Source organism: Macaca fascicularis, chromosome 1 (assembly GCF_037993035.2).
Source record: "Macaca fascicularis isolate 582-1 chromosome 1, T2T-MFA8v1.1".
Taxonomy (NCBI): Eukaryota; Metazoa; Chordata; class Mammalia; order Primates; family Cercopithecidae; genus Macaca; species Macaca fascicularis.
The window spans coordinates 130814520-130835193 of NC_088375.1; the positions used below are offsets into that span (position 1 = coordinate 130814520).

Consider the following 20674-nt stretch of genomic DNA (forward strand, 5'->3'; position numbering starts at 1 on the left):
CTGTCCATTCATGGTTGCCTAAGCCACAGGAAAGGAGAAACACTTTTCCTCTTCCCTCCTGGGTTCAGTGTCTGGGACCCTACAAATTAAACTGACCACAGACAAGGAGAAACACTTTTTCTCTTCCCTCCTGGGTTCAGTGCCTGGGACCTTACAAATTAAACTGACCACAGACACGTTAACAAGAAAAAAAATTAATGATGTGCATACACATGGAAATTCACAAAGAAATGTGATGCAAAGAGGCAATTAGAATTCGGGGCGTATATCTTAGATTAGCCCTAGAAAAGAAGTCTGGGGCTGCTTGATGCAGGAAGTAAGTTATGAGAAAGCAGGGGGAAGAAATATGTTCTAAATAAGGATTGTTTAATAAGCCTTCTTATGCAGATAAGTCATCAGCTATTAAGAGTTGTCTATGGAAGGCCGGGCGCGGTGGCTCAAGCCTGTAATCCCAGCACTTTGGGAGGCCGAGACGGGCGGATCACGAGGTCAGGAGATCGAGACTATCCTGGCTAATACGGTGAAACCCCGTCTCTACTAAAAAAAAATACAAAAAAACTAGCCGGGCGAGGTGGCGGGCGCCTGTAGTCCCAGCTACTCGGGAGGCTGAGGCAGGAGAATGTCGTAAACCCGGGAGGCGGAGCTTGCAGTGAGCCGAGATCCGGCCACTGCACTCCAGCCTGGGCGACAGAGCGAGACTCCGTCTCAAAAAAAATAAAAATAAATAAATAAATAAAAAAAAAAAAAAAAAAAAAAAGAGTTGTCTATGGAGTAGTTTTCTCATAAATACGCTAGAGGGAGACACCTTTACATATTGAAATTTATGTCTTGCTTTTAAAAAGGGGAAAGTCAGAGAGCGAATTGCTTTCTGCTCAAAAAAGTTATTATGCCAAAGGGACATATTTTGGAGGGGCATATTTTGGTCCACTTCAGGATATTTTGCTGGATGCAATTCTATATTTTAATGTGTTATAGTGATAGTCATCATAAGATAGGAAAACACTTTATTTCTTCTATCAAGATAGCAGTATCACTAAAATCATTAGTTCCTGGTAGAATATGGGGCTTTGTTTAATTTTATAGCATGCTTGAGTTGTCATTTGACTGGCAATTAAATCAAGGGATAATTCTTTTTTTCCCATCCCCATGATATAAAAATAGTAAGCAGGAAGCAGGTTGTCATAAAAATCAATTATTTCAACATAGGCCAATAGAAGCCTGGAGTGAGAATTGACAAATACAGGTTCATGCAAATCTAAAGCCATTCAAAGGTTGGTAGTCCTTCGTGCTAGTGAGTGAACTATGATGGAGTTTACTTTCATTTAAATTGTAAAGCTGGAGGCTGGGGGAGGAGGGAAGCAAAGTATAAGCACAGTGTACACTAAAACTGAATAAATTAATTCTGTAGTAATATTAACAAAGGGACTGATAATTACTTCCTAGAATTTCTCAGTGATAACATATAACGATCTTGCGTAAATAGAGATATCTTTCATATTCAGAGATGACGTTGCTGGTATGAACATATCAAATCTAATAGGAAAGTCGTGATAGAAAATGGATCCTTCTGTTATTGGATACATTCTAACTTTTCATCATATTTTTGACTAATATTCCATAAATGTGCTTCTCTAGCCTCACTGATTAACTGATCTATTCCCTGTCACTCATTTCATTAATTCCTTTGTGCTTTTATCATGCTTTTTCTTCTTTGGGAATAAATTTCTCTCCTTTCTCTTCCTTACGAATCTCCCTTATCCATCTCGAGACCTTCCTTTATCATTAAGCTTTCCCAGGCCATTTCAGCATGTGTACTATCCCCTTCTGTTGAAACCAAACAACCTATTTCCGTACTTTATTATGCATCGCTTTAACGATTCCTCTGTATTCTTATTAACACATCATATAGTTATATTTCGCCTTGCCAACTATCCTCTGAACTTCAACATGGGTTACATGTTTCTAAGCATCTAAAAGAGTGCTGCAAAAAATAAATATGTGTTTCATTGGTTGATGTGGGTCTTCACTGTAATGTACACATTTATTTAATCCTTGCTTGAGGCCATAGAGCACACATAAGATATCTGGTCATAATACCTAAGCATAACAAACCTGATGCTAAAGTTTAAGAATTAGACTTTCCTATAAATTTCATGACCTAGAACTAAATTAGAAACAACATTAAAGTTAAGACAGCATTTTGTGTCATCTAGCTTTCAGCTAACAGCACACACAGACTGAATATGGCAAGACTTCAAACAAGAATACATTATTTTCTGCTCCAATTCCAATGCTTTGTGATTTTTTTTCTTTGAGTTAGATTTTAGGAGAGTATCAGTACTGTGCTGGCCCAAAGTGCTGAGAATAACAGTTACATGTATTTTTATTATTTATTATTTATTTATTTATTTATTTTTTTGAGACTGAGTCTCACTCTGTTGCCAAGGCTGGAGTGCGGTGGTGCTATCTCGGCTCACTGCAATCTCCCCACCCCATTCAAGCGATTTTCCTGCCTCAGCCTCCCGAGTAGCTGGGACTACAGGCATGCACCACCACTACGGCTAATTTTAGTATTTTTAGTAGAGACAGAGTTTTGCCACGTTGGCCAGGCTGGTATTGAACTCCTGACATCAAGTGATCCACCCACCTCGGCTTCCCAATGTGCTGGTATTACAGACATGAACCACCATGCCTGGCCAACAGTCGTATCTCTACTGAAGAGATGGTGAAGTATGCATTTAGCGAGAACCAGTGGTTAGCATATTATATGTGTTTTCTCATTTAACACAACAAACTGAGAGAGTATATGTTGTTTCCATTTTACAGATGAAAAAGCTAGGTTCAGATAAGTTTTTCAAAAATGTCTACTGAATTGATTGTGAAAAATAATAATTATTCAAAAATATCTTTTAAAATATTAAATAAAAAAGAGTGACTTACATTTGGCGAATTTGTAATTATAGGAAAATAATAAATACTACTTCGTTGAAATCTAAGTGGTGTTTGTCTTACCTAAGAACTTTTCAACACCCCTGTTTCTGCCTAAAAACGGATTACATGAGTGACCCTGAGCCACACTTCTTTCTTTTATTTTCAGAGTTTATGTTCAATGTTACAGGACAAAATGAGCAAATAGATCATGTATACTGTGCATTTGTCCATCTGTTCAATTTCTTGTGAAAGGTCTTTAAAAGTCTTTTAATATACCACTTTTCCTACTGTTTTCTTGAGTATCATTTTTATTGGCACTCATAAATGATTTTTTTCTAAACCTTTATGATTTCTTACCAAAAAATTGTGAATTGCATCTGTTATGTCTAGATTTTTTTATATCTACCTTTGTGTGTGTGTGTGTGAGGAAAGTTGCAAGAGCAAATAAAACAGAAGAAAAATTGAGATTCACTTAAACTAGCTCTTAGTAAGACCCTGAAATTTTTTCCAGTCACTTTCAAAATAAAAGAAGGAATTTACTTTGATATATTCATAAAAATCAAGTGTTCTAAAACCCTTGATTAAAGTGACTAGAGGTTTTTCTATCTTTTCCAGAAACAATCTCATCTTTCTAAAATGGAAAGTGGTCTCTTTAAAGATCTGGCTTATTGAAAATCAGTGTCATTTTGGAAGCTATCATATTGATCTAGCATTTAGGTGCACTTTTTAATAAGCTGATTGATAGTAATGATACTAATTATCATAATGATGAGCTCACTTTGGACAGGTACTGAGCTAATGCCCCAACCATTCTCTGTGGCTAGTCACACTCTATGATTGTAAAGTTTGTTGGTTCAGTTTGACTTATAAATGAAGGTCTAAGTATACATAGTAATGATTTTCAACACAAAGAGTTATTTTCCCTTCTAAGAATAGAGAAATAACTCAGTAATTTCACAGGCAGAATTAGATCTGTAGATAAAATGAAATATCTAAAGGATGAAACTGTTATCACAATTTGGTTTTACAAAGTTCTAAGAACATAGTAAAAATGAATTTCAAATTTATTATATTCAGATGAATGTGGCATCATTTTCCCAATACCATATTAAGAATTCTTCATTGACTTCGTAGGAGTATAGCTCACCAAATAATTTACTGCTGTTATGGTTTACAAATCCTGAAAACACAATGGGTTATTATCAAAGTACTTGACTTCCCCATGATTTTTACGACCTGAGAAATCAGGGTAAACCAGAAGTTAATTACATTTTGGAAGAAATAGGAAAAAAATGAGAGAAACATCTCTATTCCAGGGCTACATCTTCATTAAAAATATTCTCCTTTTCAAAAATAGATACATTTTTCTCTTATTTGTCTCTTTTATTATTATCTCAATTCATTTTACAAATAACTACTGATCTCTTCATAAGACATTCTGGATAATGTCCTGAGACTAAGGATTCAATAAAGAACAAACAGATATTTCCTACAGTACTATGCTGAGTGCTAAGAAGTACAGAGAGTGCTAACAATAATCAGGGGACTTGACCTAATACTAAATAAATATTCATGCAGGATCAGCATTTGAATTAATGTTTGAATGATCAACAGGAGTTAATTAGGAGAAGAAGTAAGAAAATGACATTCCAAGAGAAGAATGTCTCTTGCACTGAAATTAAAGGACTAAAAAGATCTTGTTGAGTTGCAGTAACTAAAAGATTATCATGGTTAGAGATCAGAAATTAGAAAAGAGAATTGAGTGAGTTAGGACTTCAAGTACAGGGTAACAAGTCTTGTTAAAAATTTTGGCTTTTTATCCTAAGGTAAGCGGTAGTGGTCTTCTGATTTGAAAAGATCACTCGGATTCCATGGTAGATAATGGAATGGATGGAGAAAGGACTGAAGTGGATGCTGATGCTGCAGTGAACCCCTCAATAATCAGCATAACTGCATGTAAGCTATTCTAAAAGTTAAAATTTCAACTAATAGACATGCTTGATGTTTTATTCTCTAAGAAAAGCTCTGTAACCTCTTGCACCAAAAAAAAAAAAAAAAAATACCCTTGCAGGAAAGCTGATATCCCATTATAAAACCCCTTTCAAATATCCTTTTTGAAGCTTGAAAGCTTATGTCACTAATGTTTATCTTTTCACTCCTGCTGGGGGTAAAGATATATGTTTACCACTACCTGTTTACCAAGGGCACTCTCCTCTACTCCTCTGCTAACCACTGAAAATTCTTAAAGTGGTTCTCTGGTTACTCTCTTATAAAAATGAAAGAATGTAATTCTGACATATTAAGAAACTAATATGACGTGGTCCCAGTTCCTGGCTTGTGATTACATTCTTTGCTTACATTCTGCAATGCATTTGTTATAAACAATAAAGCCTGGCTTTAAATTAAGAGTCAGTAGTCTTTTTACCATATTGCTGGAGGGGAAATAGGAGATTTTGGTCATTTAAGAAAAGGATTACTAGATAGTAGAAGTAGAAAGAGAAAAGAACCCTGTAACCCCAGAACTTTGGGAGGTCGAGGAGGGCAGATCACGAGGTCAGGAGATCGAGACCATTCTAGCGAACACGGTGAAACCCCACGTCTACTAAAATACAAAAAAAATTATCCGGGCGTGGTGGCGGGCGCCTGTAGTCCCAGCTTCTCGGGAGGCTGAGGCAGGAGAATGGCGTGAACCCGGGGGGCGGAGCTTGCAGTAAGCCGAGATTGGCCACTGCACTCCAGTCTGGGTGACAGAGCGAGACTCCGTCTCAAAAAAAATAAAAATAAAAATAAAAAAAGAAAGAGAAAAGAACATAGTGAAGAAATAGTTAGAAGGCAACAATCTAAGGTATTCAGTGCTTGATTTTTCCTGGGAAATGTAAAAGAAGAGGGTTTCAAACGTGGGCATCAGATTTCTGAACTGCAGGACTGAATAAATGGTAATACTAGTTCCTGAGTTTGGGAGTACTTATAAAAACAGGAGCCAACCATGCTAAGAACTGAGTTAAGAGCATTCCAAAAAAGTGGAAAAACACAAAGAGTCCACAACAGAAAATAAAAATACAGGGCATATTCAATAAAATGATGAAAGATCAGAACACCTAAGGCTATGGGATTGTCAAGGGAAAAGAATAGAACTGAGGCTGGAGAGCTAGGTTCATATCTGATAAGGTGTGGTTTTGTAGGCTACCATGAGTAGTTAGAATTATTCTGAATACAATAAAAATTTAACAGTTTTAAGCACTAACATTTTAGTTGGATTTAAATTGTATGAATATGATGTTGTGGTCTTTAGTAAAATGAAGGGAGAGAGTTAAATAATGGATATAGGAGACCAGTTGTAGGGTCGTTTTGGAATGCAAGGAAGAGACCATTGTGACCCGGATAGAGGGATGACAGAGGATACAAAAGAAGTGCAATAAATCAAGAGATATTTTGAAGATACAATTAATAGTTCATGCTAAGGTTTATATGAAGAGATAATGTTGTTGAGCTAAAGAGAGAGAAGTCAGAAAATCTCCTAGGTTTCTAAGCAGTAAGAAAATAATGTAGTAAAAGGTTTATGCAAGGAAAAAAGTGAAGGCTTCATTTTGAATATGTTAATTGTAAGATGTCTGTGGAACATGGAAATGGTGATAACAAGCATCTGATGGAAATATGAGGCTAAAGTGCAAATTCTGAATTGAAGATACCTAGGTATTCACCGAAAATATTTCATTACAATTCATGGAAATGAATTAAATCACCTAGAGAAGAGAAGATAGAGAAAGAAGATAAATAGATAAAAGTTAAGACTTAGATGGAACAGAATAAGATGACCCAGTTAAAAAAAAAAAAAAAAAAAAAACCTGCAAAAGAGCAATCACTGAGAAAGAAGGAAACCAGGAGAGTAGAATACCACGAACAAAGGAAGATAGAAAGAGAAAGTAACCCACCATCTTGAATATTGGTGTGAAATGGTTTAAGGTGAGGATAGAGAAGAATATTGGACTGGTAACATAAATGTCATTCATGATGTTGATAAGAGCATATTGAATGAAGTAATAATGGTGGAAACTGGACAGTAGAGAGATGCACAATGACGGAGGCTGAGGATGTGGAGACAGTGTGATAAAAGGAGATATTTAATTAGGAGAGGGAGCAAGAAAATAAGCAAATAAATATACCCAGAAGAATATCTGAGGGTGGTCATTGATGTTTTTAGTTGGAAGACTGTAATACATGTAATCTGGGATGACTAATGCAGAAGAAAGGGAAAGACTGCTAAATCAAAAGAGGAAGGATAATCCAAAGTCCTCCAAAAGATAAAAATGGAATGGTATCATTAACATAAGCAGAGAAAATGGCCTTTCTTAGAATGAGGTGTACTTTCTTCATTATAAAAGGAGAAAAAGAGGAAAATGCTAGGAGAAAATGCAGGACAGCTCTCCAAGTGGCCTTGGACCAACCCAGTTTTTCCCCTTCTCTCACTTGTGCTTCTCAAGAATAGCTGTAGAATGAGCTGGGAATGCAACATCCTGAGATAAGGCTCAGACTCTCTTACTGTGTCTCTTAGAACAGCTTTTCCTTGAGTGCTTTAGCCCAGTGATCATGTGATGCCTGGGTTATAAAATACAGGGCAGGCCTCTTTCAAGGGTTCCTCAGCTGTGGTACAAATAGGGCATGTGCAAATGAGACTTTATCACCCTGGGCAAACTGTTTGAATCTTGGGAGGCTGGCTCCTCATGAGCCCCAGGCTTCTGTGTCCCTTGATGCCTATCTGTAAGCAATAAACCTGCTTCATGCAACTTTATTCTTGTATGTTCTAAATCACTGGACTCATTCAAGTAGTAGAAACTGCAGCCCAAGATACAGTGAGCCAAAGTGGTACCAACGCATAGTGAATCTGCTTTGTGGCAGGAACACTTTATAGGTGAAAAGAATAGACAGTTTCTGAGTTGTGGCCTCTATGCTCTCATTTAAGTGTAAACAAAACAGCTGAGAGTTATAAGGAAACCTAGATGAGAGCCCTAATGAATTCCATATTTAAAGTCAAGATGAAGAAGAATGAATAGGTAGAGAATTGGGAAGAAAACTCAGACTACAAGGTGTCGTGAAAACCCTAAGTAAATATCCATATTGTAGAATAAGAAAAAGAACAAAAAGTCATAAACACCAAGTCTAAGCAGTGAGAAAAAAAATGAAAAAGAAGAAAGAATATAAAGTAGGAGAAAATTCCAGCGAGCTCAATAGAATTAAGAACTGTAGATTGTATAATTTAGGTTTCTTCTGTTGTTTAATGTTATTAACATGAAAAGTACTTGCATATTATAAAAACCATACAACCGGGCTAACTTTGCATGGGAATCAACATTAAACCAGCAATTCCTAACTAACTGATAAAAGCACTCTTTGGAAGAATTACAGAATGACAGAAATTAAACGTACACAGCTGGATAAGTGATGCTAATGACAACAAACATATTGGTTAAGATGCTTTTCTGAGTTCATACGTTAAATAGGTTAAAGTGAGTCCTCTAAAGCATAACAATGTGCTGACTTTAATTATCTTATAATTATTTAATAATTAAGTGGGATTTTCATACTGTTGATCTTTTTCTGAATTTTTCAAGTTGACTACTAATTAGAGTTTTGACTAAAAATTAATGAAATATAAATATTGCTGTATATGTAAGAAAAGAAACACACTTGGCTATTGTTTTGAGGATATGCATTTAATTTTAAATTTTATAATTTAGATTCAACATGAATTGCAATAAATGGATCTTCAGCAGAGTTACTAATAGAAAATTGAGCTTTGCCATCATTAGAAACGTAGATTTTAATGCCTGTGCAATTGCCATCAATTTTATCTCCAGAAATGACATCACAGTATGTGCCAGCAGGAAGACCAGTTTGCAAAGTTAAAGAAAATGACCTGGAAAATAAAATTTAAGATTAAACTTCAATACATTGAAAAACAGGAATACTGACTAACCATTAATAAACAATATAACTTTATGTTGTAGAATCCTAAGCAGTCAAGGTCTCACTAAGAAGAAAATCCATATGCCTCTCTAGTAGTTGTAAATAGCTTTCTCAGGACCAAAAGTCACCTTACAGCAAACAGAGCAAGTTCGTGGCCATGTGGTGCAAACATTACGAAAAAATCAAAGTTGAAGAATATCAGTGAAGATTGGCAGGAACGGTCACACTTTGATAAAAGTGCCACCTTAGTAAAATCAAATTTGTTCTCAACTGAACTTAATACCAACTACATTTAATAATTTCAAGGGTATTATTTTTTTAACCTCCTTTTTTCCCCATGAGGATAAAAAGAATTTGGGGTGTACATGCAAACAATCTGGCATTTCTATGAAGAAGTGATTTTTTGAAATATAAAGCTTTTTCACAAAAATTTTTTTGATATTTTCATCCACAAAAGAAAGAAATTAAAGAACTAGACATGGGCTTTTTTGGCAGGAAAGAGATCGACTTGACTTATATATTTATGTATTTATTTTTCATCAGTGAAATATAATTTATACTAGAATGAGCTAAGTATGAGTATCAGTTGGCCTTGGACAGGGACAATTCAACTGTTTGCAAGGAAGTCTTCTGAGCTATATGTTAGGGAATCATTTATACCACAGGCAAAGGATATAAAAATCACAGATGAAAGGCCAATAATGAGAAGTTTCAGAACTAAAACTCAAATCTCCTGAAGCAAGTCATTAACCACAAGATACATATTATTTATACATACACTTTAAAAATGTTGTTTGTCACAAGGAGAAAGAGAAGTGAAGAAAGTATACCAAAACACTAGGTAGAGCAATCATTGAGGAAAAGAGTTAGAAATAAAGACACTTTAGTACTGAGGCAGCATTTTCCCATGACTAAAAGAGCAGGACTACAAAACACGTTCTTTTAATGATTTCACAATCCTTACATTAATTGCTTTGTGTATTTTGTGGCATGTGTAGGTGAGCATATGCATGTTAATTCTATGTATGTATAAGATACTGCAAGGGTACACAGAAAGGACTCTGCTTACAACAGAAAGCCCTTATGAAAAGAGGAGAATGAAGGAGTAAGAACCATCATCCTTTAACTTCTGCCCATTTTTGATCTCTATTGTCTTCTTGCTCCACTGACTAAATGATTTTTCAAATATGATAAAAGTAAATGAACAGAAAAAAAAAGAATGAATCAAGAACATACTGATACAAAATATTATTTCTAATTGATATTTACTTACCAGTCATCATTGTTGAAAACAATGAATCCTTTGTTTCCTCTTCCAAAAGCCACTTGGTTGCTCCCATTATCATACCAGTTTGTAAAAGGCTCACCATCCACTACATTGCGGAAAGCAACCATGTTCCTACAAACACAGTAACATAAAAAAGTTGATATTCTTAAACTTCAGCTGTTTTAAATAAAATGCTAAAGAAAGTTTCCTATTAGAGGACATGTCAAAATAAATATTCTCACCTTATTTGGCGCCATCGATGTTCACAGACCCAGTCATTGCCACAAGTAGTGTCTGGATTAATAGTAACTTCTTTAGTTACTCCATTATTATTTGGTGGCCCAACCCAGTCATTAACATCCTTAATTGGGGGGGAAAAGCCAAATTTTAACATACATGTATTTACCTTTTCCTTCTCCTTTACAACAAATCCAACCTATCCTGTTATTTGTGTCTCTGTAGTCAGTGACTTGATCCAGAATCCAATGCCTTCAGTAATTTTTATAGCCCTTTACTGGGTCTTCATCATTTCTCTATTCTCTGATTCTCTTTTATCATATTTCAAACTAAGGTAACAAATTTTTATCCTATCCTTTTCATTCCAAGGACCCGCAAAGGCTTCTTTGCTCTGTCACCCAGGCTGGAGTACAGCGGCATGGTCATAGCTCACTGCAGCCTTGATCTCCCAGGCTCAAGCGATCCTCCCATCTCACCTCCCAAGTAGATAAGACTGTTGGTGCACACAGTCTTGTTGGTTGTGCACCAACAGTCTAATTTTTTTTTTCTTTTTTTTTTAAACGAGGTCTTGCTAGCTTGACCAGATTTGTCTTGAACTCCTCAGGTCAGGTGATCTTCTCGCCTGGCCTCGCAAAGTGCTGGGATTACAGCTGTGAGCCACTGCACCTGGCCTGCAAGGGCTTCTTAACATCACTGTAAGCCATGTAATGTCATTGTAGTGGGCAGGGCATTAGTAACAGAAACACCAAGATTCAAACACGGGCTCTATTACTAGTAGCTAAGAAAACTTAATCAATATATATAATTCACTGTGTCTCAGTTTTGTCATTTGTAAAATGGGAATATTGTTTATCTTTGCTCTAAAAATTAAGTAGTATATCTGAAAATGCCTTGAACGTGACATGTGCTAAATAAATCTTAGAGTCCTTCATGCTTCTTTTCAGATAAATGTACAAAACAATACATCTGAACATTTTTTATTAATTGACCACATTTTTAATATTATGTTTTTCTGATTGACACTTTAAAAAATATTAATTAAAAAAAAAAAAAAACAGAGTAACCCTAGGAAGGTTTTCAGTGTTGACCTTAGAATCATGTCATATGGTGAAAAGTGAACAATACTTAGAGTTTTTAGCATGCAGCAGTCCTGGCAAAGTGGAAACGTTATAGTAATAGGAAAAATAAAAATACTCTCTGACTCCTAACGTCAGAAATAAGACCAATTAGTAGAAATTATAAGAAGTTGGCTCGATATAAAAGTACACCTTCTAAATATTAAAGCTGTTTAACAATAGAATCAGCTGCCGTACAAAGTAGCCGACTTCTCAAACTGAAAGGAATCTAAAAGAAGCTAGCTAGATATCAGTGTGACTCATAGGAAGGAGGAATTTCTGCTTTAGACATGAACTCTCTGATGCTGTTTCTGAACCCTTTGTTTAAAAGAAAACCTTCTACTAGCTTTTCAAATATCTTTACACTCTTATTTCTCTGTTCCTTTTTGAAACTACTCGTCAGATTAATGTCTTCACCACACTCCCCAAAGTTTTTCTCATTCTTACCTTTCTTGGAATACTCTATAAATTTCTATTCTTTAGTACATATAATTTCCATCCTCTTATAGGACACTTTGCCTGTTTAACTTAGCTCAACTGACTCATTTCCTTGTATTCCATATAACTTTTTAAAAATACTTAACAAACACGTTGTTCTCACTACGGGCAGATGATGTTTTAAGTTCTCTACAAGTGTTGGCATATATAATCTTGCTATCAACGCTGAGGTAGATACTTATTAGAAATATGTTGTTCACTCCCTGTGTCTAGCTCTTATTTTTAAGTGTTTTTTTTTCCTTTTTCCTGTTGGCTAGGGGGATGTTTGTCATATCTCTGAAACAGCTTGCATACTCTTTTTCAATGAGGAATATAAATTTTACTCCTTTAATATAACCTGCCTAAAATCAGAGCCCTGTATCAGGTTTACACATAATTAAATATTTGTTGAATAAATACATAATTAATAGTTGTCATATTAAGTTAGAACAAGATTGCCTCTTTTTTCTGGAGAAAGGGATATTTTGAACAACTCCAAAACTTACTTTTCCATTTTGAAAATTTCTTGGCCAACGGTAGCTTGACATTACTCGTGTAAATCCATAAGGATGAGCAAGCATAAATCCAACTGCCATTTTATACAGCCTGAAAGTTACATAATTATATGATCATAGAATATCAGAATATTCTTACCATCATTAAAAGATGTGTTAAAAAAAATAGAGAACTTTGTTTTCTACCTGGCGTCCCAGAAGGTAAGAATAGAGGCTCCTCCAGCCCCATGTCCTCGTTGATTGTCATGGTTATCCACAAAGACAAGTGCTCTGTCAGAAGGCATGAAACCCCAACCTTCTCCCCAGTTCCTATTTTTGAAAAATAAGATATACTTTGATGTATCATTTCACAATCGTTTTAGAGTAACTTAACTGTGCATCTCTTTCTGTAGGGCATGGCATCTGAAGATTAATTCTCTCTCTAATTAAATGGTTAGTCTGCAAGATATATATTTACACACACACATATATATATACACACACTCCATACACACTCATGTGTGTGGTCTACATATATAGACCATATTTGTATATACATGTTTGGAATACTTATGTTCATATTACTAAGATTTCTGATATTTAAAAAGGTTCTTTTAGAGGTTTCAGCACATTATAATTTAGAGGCACTCCAGAAGGATCTATGTCCATATCACATTATACAGAATGTCAAACTAGATTAAAATAAGGCTTCAATACTGTATTGTTACCATATATATATTTTAATATTTTAAATTAATATATGTAAATTCTACAGTATGGACACATTGTGCATACTTTGTAAATGATAGAATCATTTTAATAATAACCTGGCTTTAAAGATTATATGCAAACATCAGTCAAATCTAGCCTGTTCATCTCGTACTTAGATGAAAATTCCTAGGGAATGTTTAGGGTTCCTAGGCATGCTGTCTTGTGACAGACACTCTAAATACAAAAGATGATTGATTCGAGTTTAGGGCACTAGAATACTTATCATTAAAAATTGACTCCTTGATAGTTGTCTGAATAAGAATGATCCAGAACATAACTCACACTGGGGTAGTATGACTAATAGATCTATGAAATAATTCAGGGGAAAAGTTGTATTTAATTACTTTAAGTAAGACATCTTCTCTCCATTCCACTTGCGAATAACTGTGCCGAGTTTTGCACCATACTTGAATTCTGTCACCCGGCCATTTCCAAAGTACTCACTGCTTTTAATTGGCTCACCACCCAGGTCAATTACCTAGTAGAAATTTAGGAAAAAATAACATTTTGCATGAGGACTTTAAAGCATTTTAACCAACAAGTTAATATTATATAACAAATAGCTTTAAGCTATTATTTGTTATTGTTTTGTTTTGTTTTTTGGTGACAAGGTCTTGCTATATCGTCCAGGATGACCCAAACTCCCAGCCTCAAGCAATCCTCCTGCCACAGCCTCCCAAAGTGCTGTAATTCATGAAATCACAGCATGAGCCACCACGCCCAGTGCTATTTGTTATGTAAAATGCTCAAAATGGTTTTCTTATTCTTATTATCTCAACAGGTAATATTCTTATATTCTTTTTTTGATACAGTATACACTAAAATATTGAAAGACACATAATGTCAAAGTTACCTGCTGTCCTGTGAGAATACTTACCTAATTTTTAGTCTTGTACATCAATGATAATAAGAGCTCACACTAATACAACATTTACTATCTCATTGACATATCTTAATAAATATAAACTCGTTTCTTTTTCCAAAGAAAATAAAGACATAACTATTATCAGTATCCTACATTCTGTGTACCTCCATAAAACCTGTTGTGATAAAGAATTAGATATGCTGTATCTGAAGAAGAGGAGGTTAAAGAACAGTGTTTTACATAAATGATTCAGTCCTTATCCTACAGAAATTGCATTTTTAATTGAATCTGCCATTAATTTTCTAATGAATAAGATGATATTTTATATGCATATACGTATTGAATGTACCTCCTGGAAAATGAAAGGTTTACTTCCTTGAGGAAACCAGTTACTGTTGAGATTATGCAGTTTGTCCAAAATTGCCTTTATGTCTCCAGGCCACATGTGCTTGGAAGCATCAAGTCTGAACCCTGCAACTCCCATGTCAATGAGCTTGTTCATATATTCGGCAATCTTGGAACGCACATAATCCTTCTCCAGCGCAAGATCAAGAAGACCAGTCAGACGACAATCTCTGACCTGTTGAGGTAAAAATGTTATGACTGATTCATAAAACCTCACTTTTCACCTGAGAATCCATTTGCTTATTCATGTATTCAGTAATTCCTCAATAGATGTTCTACAGGGACTTCCTTGCATTGGGCACTGGGGATGCTCACATTCTACTATAGATGTATCTTTGAAATATTTTGTAGTAGAAAATAGAGAATTTAGGAAATAAAGGCTATGAGCTTTTGAATTTGTTGGGAGCTTTTTAAAAGGGGGAAAATGCGTATTGATTAAAAACTTGAAATTAATATTTAAAAGTTTTTAAATATGGATTTGAGTTTCTTAAAGTAGTCAAACTTGTAAACCTGTGTCCCTAAGAGATCTAAATTAGTATTTAAACTGAAGTTCAATTAGTTACATGTCTATAATAAAAGGCATATATCACTCTTTATTCAGATCATACTCTCAAAAAAAATTACCTGAGTAGCATCATTATAGTTCTCAATATCTCCACTTGAAGTTTTACATTTACCATCGTTAAAATCCCATCCAGAATACGGGACTGCTGGAAAGTCCCTACTTCCAGGGTTGAAGTAACTTCCACAAGTACTGCTTGTTCCTGCACTCACGGCATTACCACACATATGATTAATTACAGCATCCACATAAATACGAACCTAGAAAGCAAAGTTTCTACTTCAGTGTGACTTACAGAGAGGTAGACGCTTAAAGCATTATTGATTAAAGTTTATAGTATGTTAACAAAACTCCATAATATTTCATTATATCTTATAACTATTTTCCTACAAGATCAAAAGTCAACTGTGAAAGGAAAGTAACATGAACTAAACACCTACATTCATTCTAGACACTTGGTCAAATATTTAGAGTAATGATAAATTGAGAGAACCAGAAACTACCATAAATAGGAGGAAACACAAAAAGCCCATTTCGGGGAGACAAAACACAGATGACACTGGAAAGATGACTGTTTTGGAAATGTCAGTGGGTCACCAGGAGAAAGCCTGTACTCCCTACTTAGTGTTTGAAGACAAATAAGGTAGATATTAGTCTCAAATTATGCTGCTCATTAAATAGAGAAGCGAGGTATTCACCACAAAAAACCCAGGAATTAATGATGGAGACACAAGTCACCTAAAAATTATAGCAAATATTGTAACTGGAATTATAATTCCTAACCAGAAAAATCTTTCCAGGATATATGGATAGTTATAAGGGTTAAAATTTGATGTTTTGCTTTAGAAGTAAATTCTGCTCTAATCTTTAACTTATCTCTCTAGTAGATAGACAGCACATACACAAATATTTACAAAAGTTGAACATAAGGCAACAGTTAATTTTGAGTTTTAAAGTATGAAGTAAAATTTTAAAAAAAATATGGAAAACTGTCTACTTAAAAGGAGCAAGAAAGAAGAGAGAGAAATCATTTTCCTATCTGTTATTTTAAAGGAAACTAGAATTCACTTACCCCAACATTGTTACATCTAGTCACCATGTTTCTAAATTCATCTTCATTTCCAGATCTTGTGCATAATTTATAGCTAACTGGTTGGTATCTTTCCCACCAAGGTCTTGAAGGATTGTAAATTGCAACATTTTCATTTGGTGGAGAGACCTACAAATGTAACAGTCTTAATAAGCACCAAATTGTGTCTTACTGTATTTCATTGGATGTTCTAGAAACTAATCAATAATATAAAAATATTCTTGAATCTTTGTATATGCAGCTATCTTTTGAAAATATTAACAGTACATTGGAGGATTCTCGTTGAAGAAAGATTATCTCAGAAATAAAATATAAAGTTGCCAACAATACTACATTGTTTTGCCCTCAGAAAACTGTTTTACTTAGAATATTTAACTGTGAAGTAAAATGTTGCCCAAGCTCAACAGATAAAATCAGAATACTCTTTACTACAATCACAGTGAATTCTGCAATTTATATTATGAATAATACCCACCTGAACCCCTCCAAACCCCTTGGGAGCTAAATATCGCTCACATTCAAGAGCAATATCAGCCCATCGCCATTCAAACAGATGAACGATAGATGTCCGTCCTTGTTGTGTATTTGGGGAATACTGAGCCCAGCAGAACCCAATGGTTAAAAGCAACAGAAAGAACTTCATTTTGCTGTGAAGTTGTCAGTGTCCTTTCCAGAAACTATTTATATTCTTGTAAGAAGCACATTTTACAAAGTAAATATTAACATTAATAAATACTTGAGAGCAAACTGTTTATTAATAATATGAAAAGGATTATCAATCATAATCTTAACAAGTGAAGAACCATAAAATGTCTCTCACGGAAATAATCTAAATGACCTTTTCGAATTAATGTTTTGTTTTGTTTTGTTTTTTCTTATATCAGCACTTTTATTTTTCCTTACACAATGGTGTGTTACTGGGCCCTAATGTTCTCACATCACAGTAGAAAACCAAAATATGTTTTCATCTCTTTAAAGATTGAGAATTGCATATGAAAAACCTTTAAATAAATTAAAAAGAGGAATACATTTACAGGTATAAATTGAACTGCTTCCAACTCAAGGCAAGTAACAGCCCACAGGGTTCTGGCAGACAACATAAGCTAAGAAAGGAAACTGGGTCCTATGGCTTGGACTTTCCAACCCTGACAGATTGACAGACAGAAACAACTGGTTCAGGAGTTCTTGTCAGCCTCTAGACAAATCCCAGAACACTCAGCCCTGACACATTAATAACCTGCACACATCAGAGACTGCTGGCCATGCAGACTCACCAAGCCACAGACTTGTCTTCCACAAGCACGTTTTTAGCCATGAAGTGACCAAGCCACATGTACTAAAGACTGAAATCCAAGATATGTACAGATACCAAGGGGAACAGTTAACTTGAATGCAAGCTCAAAATCAGCAACCATTTCTACAGTCCAGTGCTGATATCAGATACAAGCTTCAAGGACAACTTCTTTTCGAAGGCTTATTCCAGTTTGGTGATGCCAGCATGAGGTGTATTTTTTAATTAACCTGATCAAATGCACATATGGAGAACACTTTCTTTTTTTAATTGTCTCTATACAAGCAGAAGTTGAGTCTTTTAAAGGATTGAAATAAAACAGAATATTCTAATTGGACCAAGATCATATAGTATGCGCTTGTTAATATGAACATTTACTTCCCAATATTTTGTTGTTATAAGAAATGTTATAATGAATATCTGTACACATGTTTACACATGGGTAGGTAATTCTGCAGGCTAGATAAACATATGTGAAACTTGAAGCATATTTTTATATTACATATTATGCAAAATTGCACTTACAAAGGTATCAATTTTTACTCTCTAGTTGCAATATACTATAGATCCTTTTGCCACACTCATACCAAAAATTAATATTTTCATAGGTCTAATTTTTGCCTAGTAGATTAAAAATGATTTGATTTTTCCCAATTACTCATGAAGCTGAACATCATTTCACATTTTTTTGGCCTTTGGAGTTTTGTTCTGAAATTTGCTTCTTCCTTTTCCCATCTAGTTTTGCTTTAATTGTTATTTTTTATCTTACTGAATGTTTGGAGTTCTTACGTTGTTATCATTTGTCATGTATTGCAAATATATTGTCCTAATAGATCACTGTTTTTGAAGTCTTTCCAGTGCAAATTTAAGCAATCATGAATGCTGGTAAGAATTAGGACAGTGCCAAAGGTATGCCTGCATTATTATTTTTTGTCCAACTACAGTCATGCATTGCTTAATGACAAGAGTATGTTCTGAAGAGAAAGCCCTTAGGTAATTAAGCCACTGTGCAAATGTCATCGAATGGACTTCCGTAAACCTGCATGGCATAGCCTATTCCTCCTAGGCTACAAACCGGTAAAGCATGTTATTGTAGTGAATACTACAGGCAACTGTAACACAATGTACTGGTGTATCTAAATATATTTTAACATAGGAAACTTCCGATAAAAATGTGGCATAATAAACTTAACTGGATCACCATCATATATGTGGTGCAAAAGATTTTAATTTTTATAGTGATTTTTTTTAAACTACAGTGGTTCCTTGTCCCTCCATATCCATGAGGAATTGGTTCCAGGACCCCCCATGGATACTTAAAGCAATAACTGCTTGAGTCCTTTATATAAAATGTAGTATTTGCATATAACCTTTACATCATCTCAGATTACTTATAATAACTAATGCAACGCAAATGCTATGTCAAACGTTGTTATACTATGTTGTTAAGAAAACAATGCCAAAAACAAGTCAATACATGTTCAGTATAGATACAACTATCCTTTTTCTTGTCTTATCCTTAGATCTTGTTTAATAAGATTAGATTTAAGACTAAGTGGTAAGGAGGATGGGAAGAGAGACAGAGGAACAATGTATTAATGACAGCTTTTTTGTTGTTGTTGTTGGGGTCTCCCTATGTTACCAAGGCTGGAGTGCAGAGATGCAATCATCGTTCACTGCAGCATCCAACTCCTGAGCTTAAGTGATCCTCCCTCCTCAGCCTCCCAAGTTGTTGGGATTACAAGCATGACCCATTATGCCCAGCAGTGGTAGGGTTGTTTTGTTTTTTCTCAAAGTTTAATGTCATTATTCTTTTATATTGAAATATATTTTAATACTTTTTTTGAAATATAACTGATTACTTAGAACCCCAATTCTGGAAACCTTTGAAAAAATTTATTCCAATAGTCTCTTTCACTGTTAGCATTCTCTGATCCTATGACTTATTCTTCTCTTGACTTTCTACATCCTAATGGAAATATGAAAATCAAAGAGCTTAAGGAAATTTGTGGCTGTATCCATCAGGACAGAATAGGTTACTCTGCAGTAATAATAATAAAAAAAAAAACAACTAAAATTTTTCAGTAGCTTACAATAACCAAGTTTCTCATATTCAACTAGGATCAACAAAGGCACTCTTCTTAGTCACTTTGTAATGTCACAAAAACTTCACTTTGACACATGCTTTAGCAATCAGGAAGTCCCCAAAGTAAAACATTATTTTTGCTCACATTTCACAGCCAAAGCAAATCACATGGACATTCCCAAATTCAACAGGATGGGAGTATTTCATTTGCAGGGAGGATCAGTAATATTTGTGAACAATAGTACACTGCATATATGAGGTCAGAAAAAAACAGGAAAAATAAAAGAATTTTCATTGGAGTGAACATTTGAAAAACAAGAAATGTGAGTTTAAATATATATTTTTTTAAAGAAAAATACAATATATACAGAGCTTCCCACACTCAACATCAATCTCTTACACCTCCATCCTTTCCTTCGATAGCAAGACATTCAATTTCTTCCGCATTTATATGATCATTTGTATGCATGTTTTTGTGAATTACTTCATCTAATGTTTCCATAAACAACATATAATGGTATTTTATGTAGTTACCTTTTTTTAAGCTTTGAAAAGTTTCATAAAATTGCTCACATCTTCTTAAATTTTGGATATTCAAATATCCTTGCATATAAATACCATATTAAGTGCTATTTTATAATTTACACAAAATTAAAATAAAATTTCTTATGTAAAATATATATATATTTTTAATCTTACTCCATCACCCAGGTTAGAGTGCAATGATGCAATTTCAGCTCACTACAATCTCCCCCTCTGGGTTCAAATGGTTCTCCTGCCTCAGCCTCCCAAGTAGCTGGGACCACAGGCACGCACCGCCATGCCCAGCAATTTTTTTTGTATTTTTAGTAGAGACAGGGTCTCACTGTTGTGGTCAGGCTGGTCTCAAACTCTCAACTTCATGTTGATCCACCTGCATTGGCTTCCAAAAGTTCTGGATTACAGGTGTGAGCCACTGTGCTTCACCTCTTTCCATTTCTAAGTGATACCTTTTAAATGGATATAACCACCTCAAGTCTATTCGGGTCTCTTGCTCATGTTTTAATCAGGTTGTTTTCTGATTATGAGTTTCTCATATATTTTAAATATTAACCCATTATCAGATACATGGTTTGCAAG

General features: G+C 34.8%; 1 protein-coding gene and 1 long non-coding RNA gene across 3 annotated transcripts; one reads left to right on the forward strand and one right to left on the reverse strand.

The window, feature by feature from the left end:
* Positions 1-8623: 8623 nt before the first annotated feature.
* On the reverse strand, positions 8624-16835 carry LOC102123076 (pancreatic alpha-amylase). 2 transcript variants are annotated; one of them, XM_005542560.4, is made up of 10 exons: positions 16654-16835; positions 16161-16307; positions 15151-15348; positions 14471-14701; positions 13601-13734; positions 12693-12815; positions 12498-12597; positions 10405-10523; positions 10169-10294; positions 8624-8845 (listed from the first exon to the last, which is right to left on the reverse strand). In XM_005542560.4, exons 1-10 carry the CDS (start codon positions 16819-16821, stop codon positions 8656-8658), a joined length of 1536 nt encoding a protein of 511 aa, XP_005542617.3. In that variant the 5' UTR covers positions 16822-16835; the 3' UTR covers positions 8624-8655. The 2 variants fall into 2 exon arrangements, 1 of the variants encoding a protein (XP_005542617.3); XR_012429021.1 differs by lacking the exon at positions 10405-10523.
* Positions 13868-19840, forward strand: LOC141409288 (uncharacterized). The gene is made up of 2 exons (XR_012429032.1): positions 13868-14037; positions 14560-19840. It is a non-coding gene; the product is annotated as an uncharacterized lncRNA (long non-coding RNA).
* The last annotated feature ends 834 nt before the right edge of the window (positions 19841-20674 follow it).

Excerpts from the sequence above, each read along its gene's own strand:
- LOC102123076 (XM_005542560.4), bottom strand. The coding sequence starts at position 16,821 with ATGAAGTTCTTTCTGTTGCTTTTAACCATTGGGTTCTGCTGGGCTCAG. Across the intron at positions 10,295-10,404 it reads CATCGATGGCGCCAAATAAG|GAACATGGTTGCTTTCCGCA; the intron begins GTGAGAATATTT and ends CTGTGTTTGTAG. Across the intron at positions 8,846-10,168 it reads GTTTTCAACAATGATGACTG|GTCATTTTCTTTAACTTTGC; the intron begins GTAAGTAAATAT and ends TTTATTTTCCAG.